Raw genomic sequence first — 21,077 nt, 5'->3', positions numbered from 1 at the left:
AGACTTTGGAGGTGTCTTGTCCCTCCCCGTCGAATGGCAGGTTTGTGGGAAACTAGCAAGCGAAGCGATGCCCAGGGTGTGCTTCTCTCTTTTTTCTGCATGCCTCGTGTCTGGACGCCCACTCACTCTTCCGTGACGTACACTTCAGCCGGCTCGTCCGAGACCTTCAGCCGGAGACCGGTGATTTCGCTCTGTCCGGCTTTGGGAGTATCATTGTAGCGTACCTCGCTGCACTTAGTACTGTCTTCTGTTTGATGAGTTCTAAATTTACAGAACCGCCCGAAGCAGCTGACCCGTTCTGCGTATACGATACGGGTATACGTCAAGTACGGGGACCTTATAAAATACACGGACCGTAGGTCTACGGAGCCCGACTTAGTGGGTGTCTCGGAATGACTTCGCGACAGCTAAATGCCGGAAGATCTGAGCCACCGCAGCGGGAAGCCAGTTGGGAAACGAGCTTCATCTGTTGTTTGGACGCTATTGCGCACATGAGACGTACGAAGAAATCCGGTAGTAACTGTTACTCAGCACTGGGTGCTTGTTCGCTCCGAGGAAGCATGAGTAACCAAACCCAGATGCGTGCCAAGAGTGTTTCATAAAAGGGTGCACCGCAGACCCAAATTTCTCGCCCCCCCCAAAAAAAGGCCGACCGCCGAGGAACATTGTAAATGACTTACATCTCACGTAAATCAAGGAGCCGCCGTGGACATGAACATTGTTAAAAATACTTTGCAGAACCTTGGTAGTTTTTCGTGCGACTCGGGTCAAAGTTACTGCCCGTGAATTTAAAGCTGGTAATTTTCATGAGGTGTAAAGCAACGTGCTGAACTTTTAAATGCGCACAACACAGGCTTTTACCTTCAATAACAGCTGCGTGAAAACAATTTGCGTCACGCAGACTAATTCTATAATACTTAATGACTTGCTAATGAACTGTGATGAATCCCGAAGCGGCTCCTTGCGTAGCCGGGAAAACTCGGGTCACTGAATGTGACTGAAACAAAGTTTTTTCGTCACCACCACGACGTAGCCGAAAGCTTGCGAAGACCGCAGTATTCTTACGTGTTCCTTTTTAATGCGGCCGTAAAGGCAAAGTACAAGTTTGGTTTATTAGGAAGACGGTTTTGTCCCGACAACAGTGACACCGATTTTATCGCGCACCTAAAGAAAATGAAAGTGTTAATGAAAACAGATGAAGCAATGGTGACTCCCCTATCACTTTCCGGCGATATCTCTACGACTTCACATAATCTTGTTTGCGCGATTGGCGGCACCGGCCTAAGCCACCGTTAAGGAACTCGATTGGAGATTTTAGTTCTGTTTAATCGTATCGCTTGAATGTGACCGTGCTGTTAAAACACTCATAAAGAATTTTTCAGTGGTGGCCCATAAAACGTCATTCCTGCCCATGTTACGTCACTGTGGCGCGAAATTTGAAAGTTTCTTTAATATTCCTTGCGATTTTCGTTCTGGTCAAAAAAAAAAAAAGACGTCTTTTGTGGCTGGAATGGAAAGGAGTGAGGTGCACCAAAGTCTGGTTCTTTCGTATGGAACAGAGTTGCGTTATGTATTCATGGTCCCTTTAAAGTTCCCTCTTTAATTAGCGGATGTCAGGCGCTCCGCTCCCACACCGTTTTGTAATTGAAACGAGCGTTAGAGCGCGCGTAATAGGTTCAGACTATCGACGGAACAGCCATATCGTGAGCTGTGGACGTAAAAAAATTGGGCCCATCTCCCCGCGAGGGGGACTCGAGTAAATGCGTCGCATAGGGGGTGGGTGTCTTGCGTTAACGTTTAGTGTTTGGGGAGCTGGTGGTAGTGAATGCGTTGTATCAGCAGCTTCTTGACGTAGTTTGAATGAGTCAAGGATATAAGTCGCGTTCGTAGCCTCCCATTCTGTGTCGGCTTTGTGGCGCAGTGGGTAGAGCACCATATACATTGCGTTCCGCCCGCAGGGTCGATGGATCGAAACCAGGCGCCGGATAGTATTTTTTTTATATAGTGTAGGGGGAGGGGTGCGGACTACGACTACGGACGACAACGCGGGTGACATCGTGAGTTACTGAAATGCTCTGCATTTAAAATTGGCAGCCTCGGCGCACGTTGAGTCCGAGAGAGGGGAGAGAGTGTCCTTGAAACGTTCCTGGGCGCGCTATCAAATGTTGATCGCGCCGATAGCGAAACGTCTGAGCCGGGCATGTCGAGGCGAGCGATGCGGGCAACTACGGACGCCAAGAACGGGTGACATCGTGAGTTAAAGAAATGCTCTGCATTTAAAAAATGGCAGCATCTCCGCTCCGTGTATGATGGCGAGGGTGCTGAGTACGGGGACTCGAAATGACATCCGATTTGCGCCCCGACCGTCATTCGATTTGAGCCGTGAGTTGCACATTGATTGTTCCCTAAATGAAACTGCAACTCACGGCCCAAATCGAATTTCGCTTGATGGTGGTGTGGACGCGGACGGACATTGGGAGGTCCTACGGTACTCCGCACCGTTACAGGCGAGGGAGTAAGCCGTTTTACTCTCGGGTGCTAACTCTCGGTCGCAGCCCACTGGGTAAGACGACTGACACTCGGCAGCTGGTACTGAAATCTCGGCAGCTGGTATTCTGAATCCTTCCTCCACTCGAGCCTCCAGTGGAGGAAGTCCCTGAAATCGATTTCCCCGTGCATAAGCAAGGGGGAATCCTTCCCTTCAGCCGAGTGAAGGGAGCAAATGGAGTGGAGGAGGGACGCAGAATACAGCCCTAACTCTGTCTGATCTACCAGACAGAGGCTCCAATCCTGCCGGTGCCTGTGTGATTTTTTGCGATTGTAAATGCTACGTGCACGGACGCGAACGGACATTGCGCTGTCCTTAGGTACTCCGCACCTAAAAAACGGCGTGTCAGGCAGTTCGGTTGGCCGAGACGTGGAATGACGTCATTCTTTAAAGTTATTACGACAGTAGCGGCAACAGTCTGAACCCATGCTTAACACTGCGGCAAGCTACTTGCGGAAAATTTCGTTGCCGCTGCAAATATTCTGTTATCGCGCCCCAAAGCTTAGCAGAAGACCGTGGGCAACGGAGCGGCAAGGCTGAAGGGCGCTCGTTTCAAGACAGACAGGCAGAGAGAGAGAGAGAGAGAGAGAGAGAGAGAAGACGGAAGACAATCTGAGCAGCACTCTGTCGGATTTGCCGGAGGCGCTCACTTCCGCTTTCAAAGGTCCGCGTCGAGGAAACCTCCGACGAAGGTTTCTTTGTTCGCAGTGCTAACGCCTACTTGTTTTGCTTCCGTCCAGCTGGGCCCGGTCTCAGCGCTCTTTGTTTATAATCCTGCCGCCGCTTCGCTTCCAAGAAAAACAGGGGCTGGGCGAACAAAACGGCGTTTCGGCTCTGCGAGGATTCCGGGGGTGCGGCGCTGTTATGCTTCGTCCCATGACAAGAAAAGAGCCCAGTCACCGAAGCTTCGTAAGCCTTCCGTGCTCTTCCCGCAGTGCTTCACGTCGCGCCTCGAAAGGGCGGCGCCGCCTGTCGCGATCACTAGAGGGAAGGAATGGAAAATGAGAGCAGATGGGGCGGTCACAAGAAAAAGTGAAGCCTCACGCGGTTTTGAAAAAAGCTTACTGAATTGGAAATGGGAAGGACGAGGAAAGCAGTGGAACTGTCCTCGCTTGCAGGCGGCCGTCGCGAAGGACGAAGAAGTGAGGTTGCGTAAGAACGCTGAAATCTCTTGACATGTATTGACAGCTGAAAATGCGCCTGAGAAAGCTAGCTCGGCAGCTGTTCTGTGGCTGAAGCCTCACAGGGGGGACCTTTCATGCACGTAGGCGGCGCAGCTAACTTCCGGCGTATGCGGTTCGTGTTCTTCGCCGTCTCAGGAGAGCCTCTTTGCGTTGCGGAACGAAGCGTGCACGGTCCATCGGGAAGCAGCGAAGCGATAAAGCGAGGTCGAGAGCGCGCCTAATGCGGCTCCCGAGTGGGCAGGTCCAGAAAAAAACGTCTCTCGGAGGGGCGTCCTTCGCTATTGGGAAACGGCTGGAGAACTAAAACGTCGGAATTATGGATGGAAAGTATGGGGCTAGGAACTGGGGAATCTCCTTTCATGGCGCGTCGTGCAGGGCTGCGCGTGAGCTATGAGGCTTTTAAAGAGTATGTTCGAAAAGGTGTGTGTGTGTGTGTGTGTGTGTGTGTGTGTGTGTGTGTGTGTGTGTGTGTGTTGCGCGCGCGCGTGTGTGTGTGTGTGTGTGTGTGAGAGAGAGAGATTGATTGATTGATTGATTGATTGATTGATTGATTGATTGATTGATTGGTTTAACGCGCCGACGCAACGCAGGCGATGAGGTGCGCCGTAGTGGAGGGCTCCGGATTAATTTTGACCGCCGGGGGACCTTTAACGTGCGCCGCAATCTCGTACACACGGGCGTTTTCGCTTTTCGCCTCCATCAGAAAAGCGGCCGGGAATCGGAACCCACGTCCTCGTGCTCAGCAGCACAACGCCGTAGCCACTGAGCCACCGCGGCGGGTTAGGGGGTGGGGGGTGAAATCTGTGATACAGTCAGGGTCAACGAAAGTCGTTTAAATTGATTTTCCGAAGTTTGCCACCTTGCGAGTTTCGCATTTCAACTTGGGTGTATGATTTCCGTCATAGCTCGAAGTGGAGACGTCGCAGCGTGTATATCACAGGTGTTAATTACCCGTAATTTCGTCACACGCGAGCCAGCCGCTACCCGATTTTCTTTTTGTTCATCTTTCTGAAACGAGGATCCCTTGATGTGCGCTGGAAGACACATCTTCTCCCTTCCGTTAGTGCACAATAGTCCGCGTTAGCAAAGTATAGAAGCGCAAGAACTTTTTTGAAAGGACAAGGCGGCAAGTTCTCGATTTTATTGTTCTTTCAACTAACTTGCAAACCAAAAGAAAAATCGCTGAACTTTCCCCAACACAATTTCCTTGCCAAAGTACATTATTATGTCACTCGGCTCTTGCGTAAAGCTTGATCGCACCTTGTGAGGCAGCAGCCAACGCTGTGACTCGTACATATCGGAATTATTTATATTTCCCGCTTTATTGTTGCGTCCCGCTGAAGTGACTTGGTGACTTTCGCAAATGTCTCATCCGCGATCAATCGGGCAGAAACGTTTCGCGTGTATACGCAATTATAATTAGCGCCCCCAAGACAAAAAATAATTTAACCAGGCTTGACATACATGTACGCAGAGCTGCGTTAGTAGTCTTATAGGCCAATAAAGGACTTTACTACTACAGTCGAACCTCGTTATAGCGAGCACTGATATAGCGAATTATCGCATATAGCGAACAAAATACGAAGTTTCATCACGCTTCATTTCAATGACACCTATTCTTTTTTATAACGAAACCGAAACCTCGAAAGCCGCGCGATATCGGCTATGACGAAGAAATATTTGGTTCCCGCGAGGCTCACAACTCCACAGCCATATAAAGCAAAATTTTAAAAAGTGAGACGGAACAACCGGTTTTTGCGTGGACACTGTGAAAAGCTTCATTCCGCTCAGACTGTGAAAAACCACCAGGCGAAGTCCACATCCTCCTTCAAGTAAATAAGGAGGCCGGCATGTTTTGCCGAACGAACGTTGTTCTGTTGTAATTTCACGTTCTCGCGTTCCCGTCTGTTTAGTTTGAAATGCCACAAGGAGACAGATAAGGATTACCTCGTTTGTAGTGGGTTCGAAGCCTAGAACAGTGCGTTTTTTATCTAGGATTGCTGCGCGAGCCAGATTGCCGATTTATCAGACTATTTTTACTTGAACGGATATAACGAATATCGGATATAACGAACTAATTTACTGCCCCGATGCTACTTCGTTGTAACGAGGTTCGACTGTGCACAATAATTACTCGCGTAATGATCGAACTTTTTTTTTTTTTTTTCAAAAAATTGATGCAATTTAGGGGCGCGTTCATTACGCGGGGTAAATTTTTCGGGAATATTTTTGAGCACAGAGAACGCAAGCAAGTTGTTGAGTCAAAATTTTTACGATAGGTCTCATGAACCTAACAGAAATTATAAATAAAAACTCTGCACACCGCCGGCAGCCGCTTTTCAAAGTGATGCAAAATGCACAGTTTTCGTGAATTACGGAACGCGCCGGAAGGAGTCTGCTGCGAGGTGACAACAGTACGGCCAATAAGTGGCTGCCACTGTCGCAGTGCGGCACATCAAAACAGACATGGCTGTCGACGCAGCAACCTGAACGCTTTTTTTTTCTTTGCCTTGTGAGTGCATTATGTGCATTTAGGGAGAGTTTCTTCCTCATCAATATTGAACGCATGCTTGCCGATATCGCTGTTGGCGATATCGCTAATATCAGCAAGTCTGCCACGATAACGCAGCCATGTCCTCTTTGAAAGGGAAGGAAACAGATGTAAGCACGACCATCATAAGCTAGACTTGGCACACATACGACATATTGCTGCGGCTAGTTCAGGGTGCGTTCATTGCGCGGGAAATAAAAAAAAAATTACACCATCTTCCCGTGGGGAACCCTGATGGGGATGCGAAGCATCGTGGCGGTTCCGTGTGGTTCCATTGTGTTGCCGTTTGTTGAGTGATCTGGTTTTTACTAGCGCCAGAGGGAATTCTGCGTCCGGGTCCACACCGGTGGCAAAGGCACGCAAGTGCTGTTGTGTTACGGTGAGTAGGCGGTGGTTCTCGAGGCGCCGAAACTCGTCCATCATGTTCTTGTCGATGTTGTCTCTGTGGTAGAATCGGTAGTCTCCGTCAGCTTTGGTGAGGTAAAGGTTGTTGACATTGGTGCACCGGCTGAGAGCAATGTACACGCCCTCCTCTTCGCAGCTTTGTCTTCTCCTTCTTCTTCGGCGGTTCTCCTATGGGAAGATGACGACGGTGGTTGAACGCGAACCTATCTGGTGATGGATTCTTTGGTTGGCCAATCCCTAGGGGCATCCTGCCACAATCAGCATCAAAGGCGCTGCGGACGGGGCTGGTTGAGCTGCAAGGCGCGTGGCGCTTCCCGCCACAGCTTTCCCACGGGAAATTCAGCATCCCCCTCTAAAGTTTTCAGTTCGTCGTTTCCGTTGACGTTCAGCTTCGCGTGCCTTCGTGTATCAGTAGCTTCAGCTTCTTGACGTAGTTTGAATGAGTCAAAGACATAAGGCGCGTTCGTAGCGCTTGCTCCTGTCCCGGATTTGTAGCGTAGTGGGAAGAGCACCGCGGACCTCCCGTTGTGGCCAGAGAGTCGTGGGATCGAAACCGGGCGCCGCTAACTGTTTCTTTTTTTTATAGTGTAGTATCGCGGAGCTGTGGGTGTAAGGAGGAGAGTTGCGCATGCGCAGTGAGCGTGTGGACGGCGCCGCCATCAACGACGCAGGACCAGGCGAGCCTAAGAAATGCTCCGCATTTAAAAATTGATCTTTAACGACAAACTTCATGGGTGCGATCATTACGCGAGTGAATACGATACGTCTCCTGCCCTCGTCATATTGTGCGCGTTCCCCTTCGAAACATGAACCCACCTGCACAAGCACCAGCCCTCGAAAGTCCTACGCGTACGCTGATGGACCAGTTTGTTGCAGCTCTGTCCGAAAGCGATATGGTATTTGCGTTTAGTTCTTGAAGGGTAGTGAGTGTCAATGCGGCTTAGCCCTACGCGCCGTTGTATCTCATTTGGCGCGCGTGAAATGGCAGTTGTACATTGTGTGTGTAGTAATTGCGACGTTACGCCTTCCATTCAGTGGGCCCTTGGCGTATGTCATAATGACGTTGGGCGAGGAGGGATTTAGACGAACCAGCCGACATCACTTCCTGAACCCCGTGGAGGTTTACCGAAATCTTATGGGAATCTGACTCAAGCAAATACCAAAGCCAGTGGATAGCTTAGTCAAGTTAGCGTGTTTAATTCAGGCGCGTTTTTTTAAAATAGATATGGGAAGTGGTGGCTCTTTGTCGTAATTTTATGCGCGTACGCACACATACAGGATACATACAGATGTTTCCAGCAACTTACAGAAAGAATGAAAATCATAAACGTTGAATTCTATCGCAACAAAGTAAATAATCGTCATTCCAGAGAGAGGGGCGCGAACACCTTCTCCCCCTGTTTGTACATTTTGATTAAGTCGGCTATTTCTCTATCATAACTGATCAACTTGTTTAACCATTTTAACTCGCGTTGAACCGATTAAAAGATGAGCCGAATAACCAAGGTTCTGCGGAATTTTTTGAAAGGGTTAGAATTTGTGGCGCCCGAAGAAAATACGCGAATAAATGTAGACGTCAGTGCGATTTTGCGTCTGCTTGTCGCCCCACCAGTTTATCGTTTGAATTTGGTGCGTTGTCCTCGTATTAGTGGTAAATATTCAACATTAATCTAGCGTTAAAGGCCAACTGCACTCAAATGTCACCTCGACCAAATTTATTTTTAATGTGTAGTAAGTGCCCCCAAATCAGCTGTGACACAAGTGGCAGCCCCGTAAAACGCCTCGTTGATCAGCCGTAAGCATTTAAAAAAGCTCCGCCGCAGACCACGCTGCACCTGCCGGCGGATCGCGTAAACAGCCATGACGCGCCTGTGACGTTCCAGCCGACGGGGGCTTTTTCCTCTGCTCAGCCACGCAGCCGGAGAACCGGTCGAGCTCGGCTGCGCACGTGCGCGCGAAGAGCTTGCGCGCAGACCTTCTCCCGAGCTGGTGACCGCCCAGCCGCTCGCTGTACGGCTGCAATGTCACTGCGATGGCCGCGCTCTGCTCGGTTTCGGTTTCAAGATCGACGATTTTTGCTGGCCGCTTGCGGCGTCCACGCGCGTATTTCAGCTGTTGTATTTTGCATGTTGCTTTCTTTTTAAGCAGACTATACGAAAATAGAGTTTTCAAGAGGTCGAAATTTTGAGTGCAGTTGGCCTTTAACGCAGAATACTACATTCAGTATTCTCCTTTTGACGCCCTGCCTTATTAATTGACATATTTCGTTCAGATTCACGCACAAAGGAATGGTTTTGATCTTAGCCGGCTGCTTCATCCGCCTGAATGTAATGTTATATTATACGCCTCGAGATTCGCGATCGCTGCGCCGCCTGCCGCCGCTTCTCCGCGGCGTTTGCGGGATTAGCGCTGCGTGGCTGATAGGTGGTCATGCAGTGTTTTGGTTCTCTTTCGCTCCTCTTTGCCTTTCCGCGCACTAAACAACTTGTTAAGGTGACGTCTGTAAGCTAACTGCACGTTTAGGGCGCTTAAAAAAAACAGCGGCGTCTTGGTAGAGCGCTCGAACGCCAACAAGAGCTACCCGGGGAGGCGGTTCTGCGCGCTTCTTGGCCGCTCTTGCGGGCGTCGGCGACGGCAGCGGCATATCACCGCTGTCACCTTCGAACACGTCAGCACAAGTGAATTCTACTTATTGTCACCTCGTTTAGACCTGATATTGGCACCGTAAGAGGTTGGTTCGTTTTGCAGCGCAGACAACAAATGCGGCTTTGCTTCGAATATGTACGTCGTAGAAAAATATGTTTCGGGGATGTGATAACCCAACAGCGCACAAAAACTTGTACCTTTTATGGGAATATAAGCCACGCGAAAATGTTAAGTACACTCAAAGGCTGTGCATTGTCAGATATGTGCCCACTCATGCCTTATGGTAAGAACCAAGGTATATGTTAATGACCACGGGAAAATGAACGGTCTGCAAGTCAGGAGCAATAAATAGAATAGTCGTACGGGAATAAAAAAAAAACCGAGTGCAGCTTCTGAAATGCTAAAGACGTTTGTTTGAGCAAGGTAGTATTCACCAGACCAACTAGATGCGAAATGCACTGATATTTCGCTAGACATGGGGGGGGGGGGGGGGGGGGGGGGTGAGGAGGAGGACGCTGAACTGTCGTTGTTTACAAATGCGGAGCGTAATCAACAAATGAACGTTTTATTAATCACACACACAAGTTGCGTGTTCACTTTTCGTTTGTTTTTCGCCTTCAACGAACGGCTGATCATTCGGCGGACGCATTTTTTGAAGAATACAGGGTAAGCAGTTCGCAAGAAATACGAGGTGTCGTTGAAAGAGTTGATTGATTGATTGATTGATTGATTGAAGGGTTTAACGCGCCGACGCAACGGAGACAATGAGGCACGCCGTAGTGGAGGGCTCCGGATTAATTTTGACCACCTGGAGATCCTTAACGTGCGCCGAAATCTCGTACACACGGGCTCGTTGGAAGAGTGTCGTATCTGATAAGGGTCTCTGATTTCGGTTTATGCTAGATTCTGCAGTCTCCCAGTGTCATACGACGATGTTTCGAAGAAGAGTTTCGTCGCGGACGCGGATTACTCTATAAGCCCATCTTCGCGCTTCTCGTGGAGGATAAATGTAACAGGTGAATCTTAGCGAGCGCTCACCTCGGGACAAGACGACCCAGCATTAAATTTGCCGTCGTGTGCTGACTCCGGAGTGTAATTTTGCATTATCCATCGTACTTCTTTGGTACAATGTTTGCGAAATTTACGCCGCATTGGCTTGTTCAGGGTACTGACCAATATCTGATATGTGATATTGGCAGGCGTAACTTGCGTGCTGTCAGGTATGAGTGCTCCGCTGGATTTTGTAGTGCACAAAGTCGATTTACATCATAGTGTGTATGGCCGCAACATGAACATCGGAGGAAACACTGCTTACGGAGACACTGCCACTAAATTTCAGGGCAGCGGAATTGCAATCTGCATGCAAATGCTGGCTTCGGGACGCCGGCCTGGGACACACGCCCGGCGCTCATATAGATCTTTCTAAGATCGCGTCATAAACGTTTATACTCTCGTGAACACACCAGGCTTGCAAACAGAGTGCCTGCTCCACGTTATTCGGTATTTCGAACGCGGACAAACGGTAAATCGATGTCTTGAACGAGCCCCAAAAGCAACGGCGACAGGGGGGAGCGGGCCGGGGACTCCCGCGCCTGCTTTCGAAACGGGCCGCTAGGGGGATTTCAGTGGCGCCCCTACAGGCCGCGCTCGAGGCGTATAGTGAGGTTGTTTACCCTAAAAGCTGCCGTACTCTCGTCCGCCGTATTCTTACGTTGAGCACCCTGTGGGTACGCACCATTACGCATGCATGCATGCAGTTCTGCTTTAGTAAAGCCTCTCCTTCTTAAATCATTGAGTGCGCATTGCACATGATCGATCGATCGCGCAAATCTCTCTCTCTCTCTCTCTCTCTCTCTCTCTCTCTCTCTCTCTCTCTCTCTCTGATTTCGAAAGCCGTCGAAGCTTTAGCAGCCGGTCCTCCTCTTGTACGCCTCTCTCTCCTCTTGTACGACTCTCTCTCTCTCTCTCTCTCTCTCTCTGATTTCGAAAGTCGTCGAAGCTTTAGCAGCCGGTCCTCCTCTTGTACGCCTCATTATTTCACGCAAGTGATTGTTGCAACAGCTAAATTTCGCTGATTGCCAACGAGATACATTTTTCGTGTGTGCGCGCGCGCTCGGACGGTCCTGGAGAAATGTGTCGTGGCTCTATTACCCATAATTATAACTCTCAGCACTCCCTTGGACACCGCTACGTCGCTCTAACCGCTTACACGTTGTCGATTTTACGTTTGGTTACGTGGGAAACTAAACAGTACGGCCATGCGTAATCATGTCTCAGACAGTGCCGACTACAAATGTCTCTGATTTTTCCAATGAAGTGTTCGCTGTAAGCTGTCGCATAGCTGTATGCTAAATACTGTTACTCGCAAAAATGCTTTTGTGGGCGACTTAGTTTAGGGCTTAAAATAAAATAGAGCGTATCAGAGCGGTGACAGAAAAATATCGTGCTTTTCCCGTCGACGCGCTAATCTGCCTCTGTCTCCATTCCCACTGCACTATATTTGACGTTAAAGGAGCCATGAATACAAAATACAAGTTGTTTTTATTCGAAAGATTTCGTGTTTTAGAGTGTCCCCGGCGCTTGCGCGGCAGCTAAATGATGCCGTATTCACTTAGAAATTAATAAACTTAGGTTAAAATTTTGATTCTCCCACCAAATCGTGTGTGTTGGTGACGTCTGCAATGACGTCTGCAATGCAACGGCGCGTATACTAAAGAACTTCCACGGCGCCATTCGGCTCTGCAGCCTTGCTTACCGTCAAATCTCCCAGATAGCATACTCTGCACTCCACCGTTGCTTTTTTTTTTTTTTTTACCGTATTTACACCTGATTTGTTTTTGTTACGGTAGAAAGTAATCGCTTCGTGAAACATTGGGTATGCTTGACAAACAGGGTCACAAAAGGCAACATCGCTTACGCCAATCGGCCAGCGTCGTGTAAGACAACTCCAAGGCGTCGGACTGCTGTGCAGCTAAAACAAGCATAGTGCACCCTGTACCAACAGCAGCGGACATCGGTACTTCTATGTTTACGTGTGTTTTCGTAACTTTTGCTGTTTACCGCACAATTCTTATTTTGACGTAAACTTCGCTCAAATAAGCTATATAATTAGGAAAAAAATAAAAAACGGAATGGCCATGCTGACCAAGGAAAGGAAGCTCTGCGATTGGCTGAGACCGGCAAAAGCAAACGCGAATTATATAGGCACATCTTATAAGCTTGCCGAGCTGTTTGAGCTTGACCGAGCTTGAACGAGCTGTTTGCGCCTAAATGTAATGCATATCCATTTTACAGGTCAGTATGATTCTAACGAGGCAATCTTTTGAACGAACCAAACTTGTGTATTGTCTTCATGGCTCCTTAAACTGTTGCCCGTGCAGAAACGGCCGCAGCATACGTTGTGCATGCAGCGTGCATACCTGATGGTGTGGAGAACATGTGTGCGCCCACGTAGGACTGTTTAAGCGCCGTTAAAACGGAGTGGGCGCTAGGGGAGACATCTTTATGAGCGCGTCCACGCAAGCGGTCGCGATGACTCACACCCTGGACTGCGCGGAGGCCCCTCTTTTCCGAGAAAGTCGGCTGCGAGGTCGCGTTGGCAGTCTCGCTGGCGTGCAAATCTACCAAAGGCGCGCCATTGCGAGGCGGGTCTCGTTATCTGCGTGCGCTCAGTGCATCGCGCGGCCTTACTAAATTTCGGTTTTCCTCTTTTTTTTTTTTTTTTTTTTTTTTTTTTTTTTTTTCTCGTCTGCTTCGCTCGTGTCGTAAATCGCTTCGCACCCTTTGGGCCGACCGCGGCCGGCAAATATTTGCCTCCGATTCTCTAAGCTACTTCGCGGATTAGTCTATCCTCTGAATTCCGCGAAATGAAATTACGTTCTCCAATTTATGTAGGCGCTCATTGAGGTCTGTGTTGAAAACCTGCGTCAGTATACGTATGGACTGTATGGCCCGTTCTGCGAAAATGCGCTGGTCGTGATTCAGGCAGACACTTGAGATTCCATACGTGTGTTATGTGGGAAAGCGTGCCATGCAAAGTGAATTGGAAAATCGGGCACGAATTAAAACATCAGTGGGAATGTTAATTGTCAGGCGTATTACGCCGCCGTAACTTGTGTTCGCAGCCAGTAGAGGCGAGGCGCGAGGTCGGCGCATACCCGTGTTCGCAGACAACGGGGGAAGGGGGGGGGGGTCGGTTTGGTATTATATGGTAGTCACGCGCCGCCGACGCATTTTCGAAGAAGAATTCACATAGTGTTTTCGCAAGGTTATCGGTGTGACCCCAAAGCCCCATTGGCTGCAAACGCGTCATGTGGCCGCGGAAGAGGAGGCTACATCCGCCTCGTTGATTGAGAGCTACAGAGCATTCGCGAGAAAGTTTGCTTTGCCGCAAAGCGCGTTTGCTGGCGGAGAAGAAATCCTTTTAAAACGAGAATGGGCTTTGTTTCGCCGAGTTCATCGAATGGATGGACAGCGTCGGCGCGAGAAAAGAACGGGCGTGCGCTCCAAAAGAGAGAGAGGCGCGAGCGCGGGGAGCATCGCGGTGCGGCGGCAGACGGCGTGGCGTCGGAGGCACCGCCCGCCAACGCGGTCGCATTTTCCCTCTTTTTTTATCGCGAGAGCTGCGTACGTCGAGCGGAGTGGCCATTTATCACGCGAGAAATCTCGCTTGTCGCTCGACCCTCCGCCATCCTCGTATTTATAGGCCGCCCTTTCCCCCCGTCACCGCTGAATGCCGAACACTCGGGGAGCGCATAGAGACAGCTGTTATACGGGGAGAGTCCTTGTTGTCAAGCGGCAGGCGGGATTTCGGAGAGTCACATAGCGGGGCTTACGGGGTCTTTCGACACTGCCTGCTCTCGTATCTTCCCTCGAGGGGCTCGCGGATTTCGATGCGGCGGGTACGTGCTGAGCGCCCGCCGGCCGGCAGCGTTTGACTGCGAGGGTTTAGAGTAGCGGTATGTTAGCTAAATATGCAGCTCCAAGAGAGATATATAAATGCACAGTACGCCCTTTCGTGATTCAGAATTTCCTAAAGCTATTCAGATTGGTACAGTTTGCTTTGTTATTTTGGTCTCCAGGAGAGAATGAAAAACTCAAGAAAAGATGTAGAGTTTAAGGCACGACTAAGTTTTGCAAAGAAATTTGCGGGAATTCAGCAAGATGCATCTAGTTCTGTTTCCACCTTGAACCGGTTTCATGAGTTTGAATTGTTTTTATCGAAAAATCAAATCAAGACAGAAACTGGCAATCTTGCTTGTACTACTTACTACCTTTTGCTGCTTACACTCCGGGCACTAGCACTTAAGCTTGGCATGGAAGTTCTCTCAGGCTGTTCTCAGATCTTTCAATAATAGCACAGATTAGGGAATGGCGACCTTGCCTGAGACGATTGCACTTTTGTTGTTGCAGAGCGCAGCCTTGAAGACCACGAAGAAGTCTTGCAGGTGTACGCATCTTGGGCCAAGAACAAGGAGCTCTCAGGGAACAAGTTCTACTTTCGACAGGACTTCAGAAAATATGAGTTCTTCAATTCACCCCTGGTGAGGGGCCTCTCTGGCCTTTTATTTGGGCTAATATATTTCGGGCTGCTTCATAAGGGCTGATGACCTATCCAAAGGGTGTGCCTATCCAAATTATTTTATTTCTCTTTGAGACCGAGGTTCCCTTTAGTGCTAAATATTTTTAGCCCCAGCTTTTGCTGGGAACTGTCGGCTTCATTGGCAGGATGGCTTAGGACAGAAATTTTTGTTCGTGGAATCGCATTCAACATCTTATTGTTGTTTGTGTTAGACTTTTCTCTGACAACCTTTTTAAAACCTGCACTGACCTCAGATGTGAATGAAGGACAGCCCAAGCCAAACATAGAAAATGATAATCAAAAGTGGAATGAATATTTTATGCCTGTGGAAGGTCGGAAATTTTCTCTGACCATGCGCATGGTTTTATTTCCATTTTGGAACAAGACAATATGCAAGTCGCATAATAATGTGCTGAGCCAAGAGGATTGCATCAGGGACTATTCGCTGACTTTGAAGCAATTTGTTGCAACAATTTTGCGTTAGCCATTGCACATGCTCTTTTCTTTTTTAAATCTGACTTAGAAATGAAAATCCTTTGTCTGCCGTGTCTTATGAACAGACTGCTTGTGGTATTGTGCTAATTTATTTTTTTGTTCTTACGAACATCTTCCGCGTATTTCTCGCAACACACTCTGTCATCATTGTATAAAATTGAATGGGCATTGTTGGCTGAATATGGCAAGCTTCTGTTCCCATTCTGGTGGGGGAAATGAAAGCATGTTGCCGCCTGCCTTTTCTTTCTCGCAGCAATTCTTCTCTCTGGACATGGTGGATCTAGGTTCTCAACTGGACTGCCTGGCAGAGTCGACGGAGCTTGCAAAGCTGATAACGTTGCAGGTATGGCTTCCAGTTGCACGCCATTTTGTCGGCAGTAACTAAAAGACATGCACGTTGTGAAGAAGCGAAACGTAGAGAGTAATCTCGGGCGCGCTGTGTGCTTGGGAGCCTTGCCTTTGCTCTTTGCTTTGCAACCAGTTCACCAGGAGGCAGACCGTCTGCATTGTTGTCCCATATCAGCCCCAGTCACAGCGTTCTGTTCTACAGTGTGGATATCAGCTCTTTTTTCTTTTCTCAGATACTCAGACGACCTCAAAGATATTATGCTGCTATGAGGGGCAGCACGTTTACTGTGGTGGCACTCGTATAGCAGCGTATTGACTCAGGTTACGAATAGGTATATTGATGATTTAGTTTAATAGGGAAGTAACGGCTGGAATTTAAAAAAGACACTTAAAACCATGTGCAGTGACTGTGAAGCTCACTTTGTTATATAGCTCTTTTTTTTTTTAACTCCTTTTCATGAGCATTGATCTGCCCCAAATCAAGTTCCCTGATGTCTTTCTTTCCAGAACATCCTTAACCAAGGTGAACGCTGCCCCGTGGTCCACAGCCTGTTGTGGTACCGGGAGCCAGGGAAGCAGTCCTGGAAGCAGTCGTACTTCAGGGTCGAAGGCACGGAACTCTTAATTCTGCCACCGGGTCAAAAGGTGGGCGTTGTGTTCTTGTCCTTGAGTGACCCCCCTCCTTCTCCTCTTCTCCACCCTCTCCCTTTTCTTCCCTCTCTGCGTTCTTTGTTGTGAGATCCCAGCTTAATCTTTTCTCGTCCATCTTGTTCCATATGCAACAAAATTTTTATGAATATTGTGTAGCCTCTCAGTAGTGGCTTTAGTGTGCTATATTGATTCTTCGGACTTCATTCCGTACCAAGCATTCTTGTGTCAAGTCGTGAACATGCATTTATCATTTGTTCTAGTGTATCAGCTAATGTACTCATTTTAAAGCTTTTTAAGCATTTAAACTTGATGTGGCGGGTTCTTTGTCAGCGAGAACTCGTATTCCTTTTTGAATAAATTTGTTGCTAAACAGCTGCAATTCTATTTCGTTTTTTTTTTTTCCCCCTATTTGTTTTTCATCCCACGTACCATGTTTTGTTGTCTGTCTCAGCACAGTGTTCTGCGTTTTCACTGCTTGATCGTTTGCCTTTGGGTCGTGCCTGCAGGAATCGTGGCAGTTACAACCAGTGGCCAACCTGAAGGACTGGAACGTCTACGTGCCGTACGACAAAAACCAAAGTGGACCAACAGCTTTCCAATTTTGCCTCAAGGTCAGTCCGCACTGGGTCTCAGAACTGAAATGAACAACTTGGTTGGGCACGCATTCTTTGCGTCTGTGCAACAATTTCGCGTCGTTGCATCATTTGTCAGCGGGACGTACATTCTTTGTAGGGGTGCGTATGTGCGGTCAAAATATATTGCAGTGCGTAAAATTACAAGTATGTTGTTTTAACAACCTTGCAGTGTAAGCAAGGGCATAAGCGACATTTTAGTGCATTATTCAGTATTTGCAGTCGATAAGAAGAACTGGCAAACCATGAAGGGTTAACAGACCTGGTAAGGAACAAGGTATATTGCCATTTGTAAGGAGCAACAGAAGAGAGAGCTTAGTGGCTGACGTGTGCTTTTATCTTGGCTCATTGTCAGCTATACGTTTGAATGAAAATTGATGAAGGCTGACTTCAATGTTTTCAAGTTACAAAATTAACTCTTGCGTTAGGACAAATAGAAAGGATCATGATGCTTTTTTATAGCTTTTATATGAAGTGCTGGTGTAGGTGTTAGGCTTACTGTGTTCACGCTTCTTGTCCTCTGGTTGCAGCAGTGATGAGAAGTGCTCTAACTTAAGATTTGTCTTGTGCAGCCCACACGGTCCATCGGCCCTGGGAGCAGCGGCGATCTAATGTGGTTTTGCAGCGGCACAGAACAGCAGCGCCAGTGCTGGATCATTGCCCTCAGGCTTGCAAAGGTCGGCATTATTCTCGGGAGTGCATGGGAACAGCATGGGAACGCCAGTGCACGGTGTACTTTCTATCTGGCGAAGCGGGAGATTATCGTTTAGGGGGGACACTGGCCTTAAAACAGCTTCTTTTTATTTTAAAGTAAACTCTGTGAAACTTGTTAGCCTTGCTGCTTTTTCCCCACTGCTTTCAAATATGCCTTTTTTTTTAGTCGGTCACTTAGCTCCCAAGGTAATTAGAGATAATTAGCTATTTTTGGAGGAGCAATAGACAAGACAGTGTTGGTCATAAAACTGTAATCTTTATATTTTCCAGTACTATGTACCCTAGTGAAATAATTGGAGCAGTTTTTTAATGCATCGCTTGGAACTAATTTTAAAGCTCGTTAAACTTTGGTGGCTACAGTGGCAAGGAACCTTTTTGAGTGCCCAATTCAAACACCAAAGTTTAATGAGCTGTAAAATTAGTTCCAAGCGATGTATCAAAAAACTGCTTCGATTATTGCATTCACCAGGATTCATAGTATGGGAAAATATAAAGATTACAGTTTTATGACCGACACTGTTTTGTCTATTGTTTGACCAAAAATGGCTAATTATCTCTAATTATCTTGGGGGCTAATTGACCGACTCAAAACATAATGGCATATTTGAAATCAGTGCGAAAAAAGCAGCAAGTCTGACAAATTTCACAGAGTTTACTTTAAAATTTAAAGCGGTTGTTTTAAGGACAGTGTCCCGGGTCTCAATGGGCTCCTGATTGGTGTCCTCTTCCTTTATTATGTTCTGCAGCATTTGTACATCTTGGTGTTTCATGTACATTTACCTACAAGCAGCTTTAGACAACTTACAACCCCCAAAAGTGGCACAAGTAACAGAGAACAAGTGCAGTGGGTGCGGTGGAGAAGGAAGCAATAGTTCCTCATCGTACCCTGAGCATTAACATTTTTGTCTCCTGAAACAGAGCTGGCACCTGAATGAACTCTCTGAACAATTAAAAGAATACAAAACGATACCTTCAGCAAGGGTTTTTGTTCTTTGTTTGAGCACGCCCCATCTAACTGCTGAGTCGACCTCTCTCTGTACTCCCACCCCTTGATTGGTCCTGTTTTCTCATGCGTGTGTGTGTGTGCAACCTCGCAACCCTGCGCAGTTTGGCAAGAAGCTGCGCGAGAACTACAAGGAACTCCGGTCACGCTACTCAGAGCACGCATGGGCCCCGGAGCCTGGCCGGGACCCCATGTCTTCACCTTGGGTCGCCATGGACTTCACGGGGAGCAAGGGGCGCGTCATCGAGGACCCCCAGGAAGCTGAGGCCGTGGCCGCTGCCGAGGCCCAAGTTTGGAAGGTGAGACTGGGCCCCCCTGCAAACCGCCTTTTGAATATGCCCTTTTGGGGGCTGCCCCCAACAGTTTAAGGGTTGAGGATATGCGTGCCTGTGTCTCGTGTTCTTGCGATTGGGACACACTTGGAGCTAGCAGCTCTCTAAATTTTTTGGTCGGCTTTTTTTGCTGAAAAATGGACAAGCTTTGAGCATCCGAAATTTATCCTGTGTAAGCCTGCAGGATGAAAAATTATCCAGTGCTATCTAATAGCCTGCTGTAGTGCGCTTTTGCTTTCGGAACATAAATAGTATGTTTAATGTATGAGAGAAAGGACTCGGGAAATCTGTTTTTTTTTTTTAAATCCTAGAATGGCGCACTATGATGCTGTAGTACCTAAAAGCCGATCATAGCTGCTCATTCCTGGGCCATTAGAAGACTGTAAGTTTAGACCTGATAGCAGGAAATCTAGAGAAACCCTCTTAAAATGGAGCCCTACTCTCACTTTTCTCCCCGTTGGGCATAACTTGAAAGTTTGTGGCGTTTTGAACCTGGGCTGTTAGAGTTGTGTGGCAGAAGGGAGGCAGCCCTGCGAGTTGCTAACTATGTCTACCAGCAGCAACAAAAAGACACCGGCAGAGCCAGCGTTGTTAGCATTGTTTGGCCTAGTGCTTGTCTAGCCTTTGTCGTGCATGCTTTTACTGCTACGTCCTCCACGTCGTATCTCCTCGAAGGGAGCAGAGCCCTGGCACTAACATTTCCCACCACCACCTTTGCAGCGAAAGCTGCCTTGCTGTCGGTCTGGGCAGGCATCACCCACAGCAGTGCAACAGCAGCAGCAGCTGCAGAGCGGTCCCCCGCACTGGGCGGGTGGCGGCGGCGGCGGCGGCCCCGCGGCCGACCTGGGCCTGCAGCACATGCAGCCGTGGTTCTACCGCGGCATGTCACGCGAGGAGGCCACCCAGCTGCTGCTCAAGCACGGCACTGTGGACGGGGTCTTCCTGGTGCGCCAGAGCCTCACCAAGCCGGGATCATACGTGCTCTGCTACGTGTACCGGGGGAAAGTGCACCACGTCCAGATCATCTCGGTGAGGCTCCTCTGCCATTTGCCGCTTTTCATCGTCATCACCACCACCACCCTGCTGTGCAGCAGGACAAAAGCCTTTCCTGGCAACTTTGAACACTCCTTCCTATGTCGACTTAGTCCATGATCTTCTGTCCCCGAATGTTCCACATCAAATTCATCATCATCCTCATCGCCCAGTTGTCACTGCACGACAAGGGCATGCCGTAACAACTCCAGCTCATTCTGTGTCGGTCTGACCCATTCTCTGTCTCCAAGTGTTCTTCCTTCCTTCCTTCCTTCCTTCTAACCTACCAGTTATCTGTTTTTATCAACTTATTGTGCCGTCTTTTTGTACCCGTCGTTATGTGCCCGTTTGTTGCCCTCTTCGAAGTCTACTAACCTGCCATGCTCCACTTCTCTACTGCATCCAGCGGTAGTAATTGACCTGGGTAAATCTCCATTCTTGGTTAAATTCCTTTTCAGCCCTGGTCAACGGGTAGTTGAGCATTTTCTACCCTTTTTAAGTTGTCTACCTCTACTCTCTGTATCATGGTTTTCAACACATATTAATTCAGGATTTATATGTGTTGCCTCTGTATCGCATGAAAAACTCCATTTGTAAGCATGTCTACTACAGGCTGGCCTGCAGTATTAAGAGAACTATGAGGGCACGGGACTTGAACCCTGTTAAAAGTCATCGTCATACTGAACCGTTTTAGCACTCTAAGCTGCTCAGTCATTGCACTGTAATAATTGAGGAATTCCACCAGCAGAACCACGGTGGAAAGCATGGATGTCGTGGATGCTGTTGTGCTACATTGTTGCTTACAAAACGATTTGGACGAGGATGAAATTTTGGCAGAGTTCATGCCCGTGTTGCACCGAAGCAAAAAATGGCAACATGAGTAAAACCTACTTTAATAATTTTTTTTAACCCATACCTTTGTCTGCCAATGTTATATTCAGCCAATGATATACTC

General features: G+C 48.2%; 1 protein-coding gene across 4 annotated transcripts in view; it reads left to right on the top strand.

The window, feature by feature from the left end:
* Positions 1 to 21,077, top strand: part of LOC144169615 (growth factor receptor-bound protein 14-like) — a 190,079-nt gene that overhangs the window by 163,148 nt on the left and 5,854 nt on the right. For 3 of the 4 annotated variants that reach the window (XM_077698867.1, XM_077698869.1, XM_077698870.1), the window contains 7 exons: positions 14,747 to 14,877; positions 15,664 to 15,753; positions 16,266 to 16,403; positions 16,916 to 17,020; positions 17,614 to 17,718; positions 18,863 to 19,057; positions 19,811 to 20,119. In XM_077698867.1, coding sequence (XP_077554993.1) covers positions 14,747 to 14,877; positions 15,664 to 15,753; positions 16,266 to 16,403; positions 16,916 to 17,020; positions 17,614 to 17,718; positions 18,863 to 19,057; positions 19,811 to 20,119 — 1,073 coding nt within the window. The remainder of the gene's footprint in view (positions 1 to 14,746; positions 14,878 to 15,663; positions 15,754 to 16,265; positions 16,404 to 16,915; positions 17,021 to 17,613; positions 17,719 to 18,862; positions 19,058 to 19,810; positions 20,120 to 21,077) is intronic. The other variant, XM_077698868.1, reaches the window with a different exon arrangement.

The sequence above is a fragment of the Haemaphysalis longicornis genome, unplaced genomic scaffold (assembly GCF_048455015.1).
Source record: "Haemaphysalis longicornis isolate Haplotype H1 unplaced genomic scaffold, Haemaphysalis longicornis Haplotype H1 scaffold_2, whole genome shotgun sequence".
NCBI classification, from domain to species: Eukaryota; Metazoa; Arthropoda; class Arachnida; order Ixodida; family Ixodidae; genus Haemaphysalis; species Haemaphysalis longicornis.
The sequence above is the reverse complement of the archived record's forward strand: the minus strand, read 5'-3'. Positions and strand labels throughout refer to the sequence as shown.